At 48.0% G+C, this 10,573-nt stretch overlaps 2 protein-coding genes across 3 annotated transcripts in view; both read left to right on the top strand.

The window, feature by feature from the left end:
• The first annotated feature begins 219 nt into the window (after positions 1–219).
• Positions 220–5,986, top strand: TMEM238 (transmembrane protein 238). Its single transcript, XM_029948187.1, has 2 exons — positions 220–1,797; positions 5,489–5,986. The coding sequence occupies exon 1, from the start codon at positions 277–279 to the stop codon at positions 1,318–1,320; it is 1,044 nt and encodes a 347-aa protein (XP_029804047.1). The 5' UTR covers positions 220–276; the 3' UTR covers positions 1,321–1,797; positions 5,489–5,986.
• Positions 5,987–10,118: 4,132 nt separating this feature from the next.
• Positions 10,119–10,573, top strand: part of RRN3 (RRN3 homolog, RNA polymerase I transcription factor) — a 29,228-nt gene continuing 28,773 nt past the window's right edge. For both annotated transcript variants that reach the window (XM_029948108.1, XM_029948109.1), the window contains exon 1: positions 10,119–10,247. In XM_029948108.1, the coding sequence (XP_029803968.1) occupies positions 10,159–10,247 (89 nt within the window). In that variant the 5' untranslated portion in view covers positions 10,119–10,158. The remainder of the gene's footprint in view (positions 10,248–10,573) is intronic.

Genomic DNA, 10,573 nt, shown 5'->3' on the forward strand with positions numbered 1-10,573 from the left:
TGAGGCTGAGGACACACGCAAGGGCGCACTGAGCGGATGCGCATGCGGAGAGGACGTGCGCGCCGGCGACGGGACGCAAGGCGCATGCGCCCCTCGCTTGGGAGGCGCCCTTTTTTTTCTCACGGCAGGTGAGAGGCGCGTTCTTTTTCCCTCTCGCCCCGCCCCCAGCGCCCCCCCCCCCGCGCAGGAGTGTTGCCATGGCGACCCAGTGGCCACAGCGGGCGGGTGGCTGGCTGATCCGCTCTGCCGACCTGGCGGCGGCGACGGCGGCAACTCATGGAGCTTTCAAGAAACGCGGTCCGGGAGACGCGGAAGCGGACGGGCCTCGGCCGGTGCAGGCACTTCTTCTGGCTGGGCGTCGCCTTCGACACGGCGGGCGCGACCGTGCTGTTCACCGGGGTCTTCGCGCACCTGGTCTTCTCCGACCTGCTGCTCTACCTGGGTTCCATCATCATCTTCCTCAGCCTGCTGTGGTGGGTCTTCTGGTACACCGGCAACATCGAACTGCCTGCCGAAGGGTCCTCGAAGCGGCCCTTGCACGTGCTCTCCTCCACCCTGGTGGAAGCGCTGAGCCGGACGGTCGGCCACCGCTTCTCCCTCCCCGTCTGCAACGTGTCCGGCCCCTTGAGGCGCTTCCAGCGGCGCGGCGGCCGCAGGAGTTTCCTTCGGACGGCTGCTTTGGATATGACCGTCACGGGCCAGCTCCAAAGCCGGCTGGAGAAGGAGGACCGGGACAAAGACGCCACGAAGAGTGTCCGGGAGGGCGGCGACGCGCAAGACCTGCGCGGAGAGGACCTGAGCCCCAAACCTGAACCGGTCGGAAGGTCCGAGGGAGTCGGGCCCCCAGGCCCCGAGGCCGGGCTACCTGGGTGTGTGGAAGGAGCGTCATCCACGCATCTGGGGCCACCGCACTTCGTTGCGTCTCCTCCGGACCGGCCTCGGGCGCCCGGCGGCCTCCCCTGCGGGACCCTGCGCGTAGTCCCCTTGACCTCCGCCTCCCAGCCTCTAGCTGTGCAGTCCTCGGGGAGCCAGCCTGCAGCGGCTCTTGCCTCTGCCGGCCAGCCTGCCGCCTCCTTGGCTCCTGGCAGTCCGCCTGCAATCATTCTGGCCTCTGAGAGTCTGTCTGCTGTCTCCTCGACCTCGATGAAGCGACCTGGCCTCGTCCTTGACTCTCAGGGCCAGTCCTTGGTGCCCGTGGCCTCTCAGGACCATCCCGTGGTGCCCGCGTTTGCACAGAGCAACCTCCAAGCCCTTCTGAAAGCCTCTCAAAGCTGCCCCCTGGTGTCTGCGTCCACACAGAGCACCTCCAAGCCGCACTAGCCAGCTTGAGAATGTCTGTCTGGACTCTCAAACTCCATCTCCAGGGGCTCGGGCTGCCCAGGCCCAGGCCCCGAGCACCCCTGTGTTTGTGATCCAGCTCCTGTCACCCCAGTCTTTTCAGTCCCAAACGGTGGACTTGCCGCTCTCCCCGGCCATCCCGGACTTTCAGACCCTGTGTCACACCCCTCACGTCCCCCAGAGCATCTCTCTTTAGTCCAAGAGGTTACTCCCCGCCCGTCTGCGTCTGGCCAGGAGTTCCAGAAGCCAGTTGCACAGTCTTCTGTGACTCCACCACCAGCCAGCCAGGAGTTGAGTCAGGATCCCCCCCGCCACCATCTCTCCACCCCCCCGGGACCCAGGCCCAGTGGTCACTGTCCTGTGAGAACACACCTGTCCCTGCCTCAGAGAAGAGAAGTCACCCTCTGTAGTATAGAACCAGACCCCAGACATCCGCGTGACCGCTCAGGCCTCTGCCAAGTAAGTGCCTTTGGAAGAGCCCTCACCTGCAGTTTTCCTTGATTGTTTCTGGGTCTGTGTTCTGCAGGGTTCCTGAATCCCTTCTGTCGGAAAACCTGAAGTAAGTGAAGACCGAAGCGGTCTGTTTCTGCAGGGATTAGATCTTTTGAACTGCCGGGAGGTTTTTGGAACTTAGTGCTGCGCATGGATAAGTCTTGTTAAGCTTTTTTACCTACTCCCCCACAGAGTGAGATCGATTTCTCTTATTTAGGCTTTCTAAGGACAGGGTGGGAAGACATGCCACCAGGAGATTTGGGGGGGGTTGGGGGAGTGGGGCTCTGCAGTGTTTCTGAAACAAGATGATTTTAGGGGGTAGAGGACCACAGTGTTAAATAGCAATGAGTCCTCCAGGGGTGAAAGTTATTCCCTTTTCACTTCTTTTGTGGTCTTTTTGATTCTGTCCAGGAGAATGTCCTTAGTTTGGGGGTCGTGATCTCCAGTGCCTCTCTCACTTTGGAGGCAACAACCATACCCAGCTAGGATTTAATACCATGTGTGTTAAAGTTATCTGAATGGATAACTTCTATTTATGCCAAGTAATACTGGTCTTCCTATTTACAGTAGTGCCAGTTGCTTTTCACAATGTAAATAAAACAAAACAAAAGAAACAAAAAAACCCAAATGAGTCAACTTAAAGGTAAAAAGTAAATTGTATAGTGAACGTTGAATGATCGTGAAGTTTGGAAAACATTTGGCTAAATCCCATGAACTTCCTATCAGATCACAAGACCCTCTGTGCCAACCTGTTTGATGAACTCTGTTGTTGAGGATGTTGAGGACCAATTCCAGCTAACTCGCCAACCTTTTGTCAATTAGAAAGGTAGAAAAGGTCATGTGAAGGTCAAAATTGGTGACCCTGTTCAGTGGGTTAAATCCTGTCATAATGGTATTCACTGCTGAGTATCAATTTCCTGATCTTTCTCTCTAACCCTGTTCCATAAATTCAGTGCTCTGGGGGCAGGGAGTGTATAGGGCAGAGCAGTATTTGGAGGTTATGTTAATGCTCCCTGTTTAAATGCTACCAACATGGCCTCCAAGATGGTTATTTCACGTTGGTTTCATTTCCGGGTGTGGGAAGGTAACAGCTGAATATTCGGTGGACGCCAAACTCTTAATTTCCTTCTTATTTAGGCTTGTTAAGGAGGATCATGTGTATGGGCACCTGGGTGGCCCATTAGGTTAAACTTCCAACTCTTTTTTTTTTTAAAGCTTTAAAATTATTTTTATTTTTTAATTTTTTTTTTAAAGAGAGAGAGAGATCATGAGCAGGGGAGAGGGACAGAGGGAGAGAGAAAAACAGAATCTTAAGTAGTCTCCATGCTCAGCATGGAGCATAACACGGGGCTCAATCCCATGACTCTGGGATCATGACCCGAGGCTGAAATCAAGAGTCAGACACTCGGCCGACTGAGCCACCCCGGTGCCCCAAGCCTTGGAGTCTTGAACTTGGCTCAGGTCTTGATCTCACAGTAATGACTTAAAGCCCCTCCTTGTGAGGCTCTGTGCTGGGCATGAAGCCTACCTAAAAAAAAAAAAAAAAAAGGAAAGAGTAGGTGTGTTATGATTCTATCCGTGGTCTCTGTTGTAAGGTAATGGCAGCAGGTCAAAACTCAGGTAATAATTCTAAGGTCTTTACCAGTTCTAAGCTGAAAACAGACCTCTTAGACCTTAGCAACAGTTTCTAACCCAAGTGTAGGCTCCATGGGCGTTCTACTTGGAAAGAACTTTCAGATGTTTATTTGCACATAACTTTTTTATAAATCCTTTTTAAAAATACTTATTTTTGAGAAAGAGCGAGGGAGCAGGGAAGGGGCAGAGAGGGGCACAGAGGATCCAAAGTGGGCTCTGTGCTGAGATCAGATAGCCCGATGTTGGGCTCCAACTCACGAACTACAAGGTCATGACCTGAGCCAAAACCGTGAGTCAGACACTTGACCAACTGAGCCCTCAGGTGCACCCCCCCCCTTGTTTTTGCTACAAAGATGACATCAGGTAGGATGAACATCAAATGTTATGAGACATTTCTCTATATTGACCATAAGATACTTACCTAAAACCAGAGTGGACAAGTTTTTTCTCTAAAGACCCAGCTAGTAAGTATTTTAGGCTCTGTGGGCCAAAAGGCAAAATCAAGGCTATTCTGTGGCTGTGTATATACTAGGAGCGAACAGAAAACTGCCCCCAGTGTGGGAGGGTAGGCTGCATGCTTCCTTTGCCGCCATCACGGCATATGGAGGTCTTCACCTAAGAGCAGTGGTCTTTTCAGGGAACTTGCCATCTCGTCTCGGTCCACTGGCCTGAGAGGAGGTGATTTTCCAGTGTCTCTGACTCCCACTTTGAGATTCCACTGTTTGGTCCATGCATTTGCCACTAGAGCCTAGAATGAGTAGATGGTGATGTTCAGGTCCTGAGCAGACCACTGGCCAGACAGGCAGGCATTGGGAGCTCTGGGGGCAGCAGGGGTGGAAACTGAGGCCCATGTTGGCCTTTGAAGCCCACAGTGATAGTCCACAGCAACAGGAAGGTACAGGGTGAGGAGGCGTGCTCCTAGTCCCTGGTGGACAGAGACCAGAGGTGCTGCAGAACACACAGTGCCCTGGCTGGCCCCTTACAACACAGAATTATCCCCCCCAGAACAGTGTTACTGTGAGGATGAGGAACCTTGGTCTAGAAAAATATTTAAAAATTTGCTCTGTAGTGTAGGAGGAACCTAAAGAAAAATCTTTTTATCCTTAGAGGACTCATTTGCTCTTAGTCACGGTATCTTTTTAAAAAAATTTTTAACGTTTTTTATTTGAGTGAGAGAGAGACAGCGCAAGCAGGGGAGGGTTAGAGAGAGGGGGAGACACAAAATTTGAAGCAGGCTCCAGGCTCTGAGCTAGCTGTCAGCACAGAGCCCGACGCGGGGCTCAGACCCACGAACCATTAAATCATTACCTGAGCCGAAGCCAGACGCTTAACTGACTGAGCCACCCAGGCGCCCCAGTCATGGTATCTTTTAGACTGTGAAGTTCTTATTCACCTTTGTTTTATTTATTTGTTTATTTATTTATTTATTTATTTAACTAGACTCCACACCCAACATGGGGCCTGAATTCGGGATCCTAAGATGAAGAGTCACATACTCTAATGACTGAGCCAGCCAGGAGCCCCTGTTATATTTATCTTCATATTACCATTTTGAATTAACACACACATTTGTCAGTAACACTAGCTAACATTTACTGGGTGTTGTAATACACGACACACCGCACTAAGTAACGTACAGGCATGTCGTGTTGGTCCAAACAACCGGAGGCAGGCCCCATTGTTGTCTCTACTTCAAGGAAGCTAGTCTTTATATTGAAAGGCTCAGTAATTTTCTCCATGTCACAAAAACAGAGGAGCTGGAATTGAGGTATGATTGACGTATAATTTGTTGTAAGGTGTGGATTATAAGCTTTCTTTTCAGGTTAAAGAAATTAAAGAATGTTTTTCATAAGCTGGTCAATTGCAGCGTGAGCTATAATACTCCACATCAATCCATGGGTAACTCCTCTATTGAAAGCTGTTCTTCCAGAGACAGAATGAAGATCAAGAACTCTGTAATTTTTTTGTTACACTCTGTTTATAAATATCATCTCAAAAACAAATTGCTTTTTTTCCTCCCCAGAATCACCAATGTTTCTACGGACTTAGTGCCAACTTTATAAAACACAGGTACTTACCTTAACCTCGTTTTGGAAACCTCCACATGGAGTCCTGATCTAGCTCAGACCAGCAGGCCTACTAGATGGCCTTTGCCAAGTATACGTGTGTCAGCGCCAGGGAGGATTTTCCAGTCTCAGACCATAAACTTATTGCCAGAATTTTAAGCCATGATAACTAAACTATTCTAAATGATCTTTGTTTAAAAATAAGTTGGTTTTTAAAATAGACTTCTTGTGAGAAAGGAGAAAATAATGCCTCACAGACTCTGGGTGAACACGAAAATAAGTGTAGCTCCCACAGAAATGACACTGGAAAATGTAACTATGAATTTAAGATTACTTTGTGATCTCATTAAATAATAGAAAAGTCAACACAATCAATACATTGTAACATGCCACAATTTATATGTTCATTTCATTTAATGAACATGAATTTCCCATTTTCCCGAGGACTTTATTTTTCCCAAGACTTTAAAAAAATCTGATTAGATTGTACATTTAATGGTAATCAAATAAAATTCATTTGAGAGTGTCCTCTTATATTCTTTGTATCAGTAGGTTACTTATGCAAGAATGCTCTAATACAGTGATAGTTTTCTTTTGAAATTTCCAGTTCTAGGCAAAAACATGTTTTCAAGAGGTACGATACTTTTGATCAAAACTCCCCAAAATTTTAGCTGTTTTATATTTCTTCCCCCTTTCCATCCTAGGCTTCAGTATTCCTATATTTATAATTTTAAAAAATTAACTCAGGCTGAAAGACTATGCGTTGCAGATATTTGGCAACAAGAATAACAGAAGGACATTGCGCTAAGTGAAGTGAGCCAGGAAGTAAGCCAGTCACAGCAAGGCAAATACTGTGTGCTCCCACCTCTATGACATTTCTCATATGACACAATCAGATGCATAGACAGAACGGTGGCTGCTGGGAGGGGCGGGGGAAGGGGAAAGTTGTTTACTGGGTTTGTAGTTTCAGATGAAAGGAATTCTGGAAATGGTTGTACAACATTGTGAATGTGCTTAACGCCACTGAATAGTACGCCTGAAAACGGCTAAGATTAGGGGTGGGTTTCGGTTAAGCCACTGACTCTTGATTTTGGCTCAGGCCATGATCTCATAGTTTGTGAGTTCCAGCCCCGAGTCTGGCTCTTTGCCAATGGCCCAGAGCCTGCTTGGGATTCTCTTTCTGCCCCTCCCCCTGCTCAAGCATGTCCATGAGCTCTCTCTCAAAATAAACAAACTACCTCTCTTCCATAGCAAGTATTCACTGGAAGCCATTTGGTACAATGTGACCTCACCTCTCTAGATCGAGTTAGAGAAGGGCACTGGACGCAAACTTGGCCAATGAGAAATTATTTTCTCTTGGCTTAAGATATCCATGTATCCTTAGAATCAAATTCTCCTTTTCTGCCTAAGCTAGTTTGAGATAGTTTCTGTTACTTTCAAGCCATAAAACTTTAACCAACATAACTATTCTGGGAATGAGTGTAAAATTCATCTCTAGGGGAAGGCTGCTCTTTTGAAAAACACTTTTAATGGGTCTTCTGGGTATATTAAAGTAAAGCAAAAATTCATCCTGGGATGAAGCAGCTCAGAACAATTATGAACAAGTCCAATGCACAGTGATGTAAAAGAACAACTGTATTGTGGTCAAGACTGTGTTTACGTGCCGTATGTTAATACTTGTTTGCCTTTCTGTTGTTCATTTTGAAGGTCTTTTCTCCCCCTTCTCCCTTCCTCCCTCCTTCCGTCCTTCCTTCCTGCTTTCCAAAAGTAATCTCTCTGCCCAATGTGGGGCTTGAACTCATGACCCTGAGACCAAGAGTCCCATGATCTACTGACTGAGCCAGCCAAGTACTCCAGTCTTTCCCTTCTTAGATTAGAACTGGAGACCAAAAGAGATGGGACTCCAGGGAAGGCAAGACTAGATAAAAGAGGCTTTTATACTTGCAAGGTGAGATGGCCCATGGACGAGGGTAACTGAGTAGAGGATCCCCAATGAAGAGACATAACCAAAGAATTCCCCAACAGTGAATTGTGCTATTTAGTTTTCAGATTTTCATTTTATTATAATGAGGCTTCTACTGAAAAAAAATTTTTTTAAACATGGAAGCTTAGTCTTAACTATGCTTTGGGAGAATAAGGAAGGAGCTATGCCCAAGTTTAAGGAGATATTTCTGGGAATGTATATTGGCACAACCACTTTGGAAAACTCAGCCATGTCTTGTGTACCCTCCAAGCCAACAAGTCTACCCTAGAAAAATTTTCACACACATGATTCAGGGGACTATAGAAGCATATTCACAGAAATGTATACAATAGTGGGGGGGTGTTTGGGAGGGAAAAATAATTTAAATGTTGGTGATAGGAAAATGGATATATAAATCATGGTGTATTCATATAATGGAATGCTACATGGCAGAGAAACATAATACAACAAGAATGAACTGAAACCAGTAGAAGGTATAATACAGAATGAAAATAATTTTATCATGGAAAGACAAGCAAAAACATGTAGTTTAATATGGTAATTACCTAGAGAAAAGTTGACATGGTTTTAAAAAGTTGGGAGAGTAATTACCTTTGGGAAGAAGCAGGGAGAAAGTGGGACCTGGGAAAGCATACTGGAAGCTTCCATAGTACAGGTTAATGTTCTGTTTCATAAATTGGGTGTTACATTCATTCATAGGTATTCATTTTATTATATTTTATAGCTTACATTAACATTTTTATTTGAGAGAGAGAGAGAGAGAGAGAGAGAGAGAGAGAGATTGAGAGCATGCACACAAGCAGGGGAGGGGCAGAGAGAGAGGGAGAGAGAGAATCCCAAGCAGGTTCTGCACTGTCAGCAAGGAGCCCAACGCGGGGCTTGGACTCATGAACCATGAGATCATAACCTGAGCCAAAATCCAGAGTCGGATGCTCAATCCACTGAGCCATCCAGGAGCCCCTCATTTATATTATTTTGTGTACGTCAGACTTAAAAAAAAAATGAAAGAATAAAGTAATTGTCAAATTGCTTGGCAGTGCAGAGTTAAACTTCTACTGACCCTGTATGAAAGTGCCAATGAATTGTGATTTAATTCTTTTCCCCTCTGCTTTGGGGATAGAGGGGAAGAGATTCCCACTTTAACGGCTGTCTTGAGGTATCTTTGTAAACTACAGAACAATTTCCTCTGCTCTCAGGACACTGATAATCTCCACCAGGCATTCTGAAGGAGCCCTAAACCAGTGGGGTCAGTAATGGTGGGGCATTATAGAGTTGGCAGAAAGAGAGTTACTTATTTCACACTGTTGTAATTTAGAACACTGCTTTGTATTTAACAAGTTGCTGTAGCTGGTTTAATGTCCTTTTGATAATTCTATCAATTTCCAAAGGTTGCAACATTTTCCACTCTTAGAAACTAAGTGGGGTCTGGTGGGGGGGGGCACTCCTTCTTTCCCTCTGCTTCCTTCCCACCCTCCATGCCTTGGCCCTTGCTGTTCTCTATGCTAAAAGACCCTTCCCTGCTTTCAACAGGTCTGGCAGACTCCTGGACCTGCCTTCAAAATTTAAGTTCAGTGGCGCCTCGGTTGCTTATTTGGTTAAGCTACTGAGGACTCTGGATTTCAGCTCGGGTCAAGATATCATGGTTTGTGGGATGGAGCCCCTCTTGGGCTCTGCACTGGCGGTGTGGGGCCTGCTTGGGATTCTCACTTCCTCTCCTCTCTCTCTACCCCTTCCCTACTCATGCTTTCTCTCTCTCAAAATTAGTGAATAAATTTAAAAAAAAATTTAAGTTCAAGGGCTAACGCCTCTTGAAAACTGTCTCCTCTCTTTGATTTCATCTCTGTGGTTTCTGGGTAAATTGCTCCGCCAAACCTTAGTTTCCGAAAAGGTAAGATTAGCTCCTAGGTCTGTAAGGAGAGCGCAGAGGGTATAGGGCCAGCCCCCTGGGATGCTGGATGGAGCAGCCTAGTTCTAATCCCGGCCGCCCCATCTCTCTGTGGGCGGGTATTAACCAGAGCTCTGGTTTCCTCAGTTTGACCAGCGGATGCTTTGACTCCAAAAAGATAGGGGCGCCTGGGTGGCTCAGTCGGTTAAGCTTCCGACTTTGGCTTAGGTCATGATATCACAGTTCGTGGGTTCGAGCCCCGCATCGGGCTCTGTGCTGACTGCTCGGAGCCTGGAGCCTACTTTGGATTCTGGGTCTCCCTCTCTGCCCCTCCCTTCCCCTGCTCATGCTCTGCCTCTCTCAAAAACAAGTAAACATTAGAAAATTAAAAACAACAAAAAGATAATACTCGTGGCACCCGACCATTAGGGGTCCACTAGGGTCCTTGTCCTTTCTTCGGGACCCTCAGGGCTGGACAGAGCTGCCAAGGATCTCTCTTCTCCCAGTACCGCGGCCTCTGTCACAGCCGCACCTGAATAAGCGGGGAAAGTCCTCCAACTGAGAGGAGGGGCCTGGAGGCAGGGCGGCGAGGAGAAAGTTTCGGTGGCGCTCTAGCCCGCCGGGATCACCGAGCGCTCACGTGGCGCTCCTGATTGGCTGAAGGCTGCAGCTCGTGCGCCCGTCTTCCGGGCCACAGGGGCTGCTGGAAGGCCCACGACTTCCGGTGAGACGCGCAGCCCTTGCGCTCGTCGGGCCCAATGGCGGCCCCGATGCTTCACACGCGGTTACCCGGAGATACGGCAGCCTCGGCCTCTGCAGTCAAGACTCTGGGGGCGTCGAGGACTGGGTGAGAGTCCGGGACTTATGCGCATCTTAGGACCGAGGCCCAGGACCGGGGTTAGGAAAGCGACTGTGAAAGGGCCTGGGGCAGAGCTGACGGAGTCCCGGGAGCAGCCGGTAGAGGGTCATCTCAGGTTCTCGAGAGTGAGCCCGTGCCCTTAAGCGGGTAGTAAAGGTGGAAGAGGAGCTGGAAAATGCATCCGTTCTCCGTTCCAGAGTCCCCTTTTCTCCCCAGTGGGCTCCCGCTTAGCGCCCCAGGTCTCGGTACCACCTCATCCCTCCCTTTTCTTCACGTAGATTTGGGAAGAGTTCCCTGGGCTATTTGAATAATTA

The sequence above is a fragment of the Suricata suricatta genome, chromosome 8 (genome assembly GCF_006229205.1).
Source record: "Suricata suricatta isolate VVHF042 chromosome 8, meerkat_22Aug2017_6uvM2_HiC, whole genome shotgun sequence".
Taxonomy (NCBI): Eukaryota; Metazoa; Chordata; class Mammalia; order Carnivora; family Herpestidae; genus Suricata; species Suricata suricatta.

Coding starts and splice junctions, on each gene's coding strand:
- TMEM238 (XM_029948187.1), top strand. CDS start 277: ATGGAGCTTTCAAGAAACGCGGTCCGGGAGACGCGGAAGCGGACGGGC.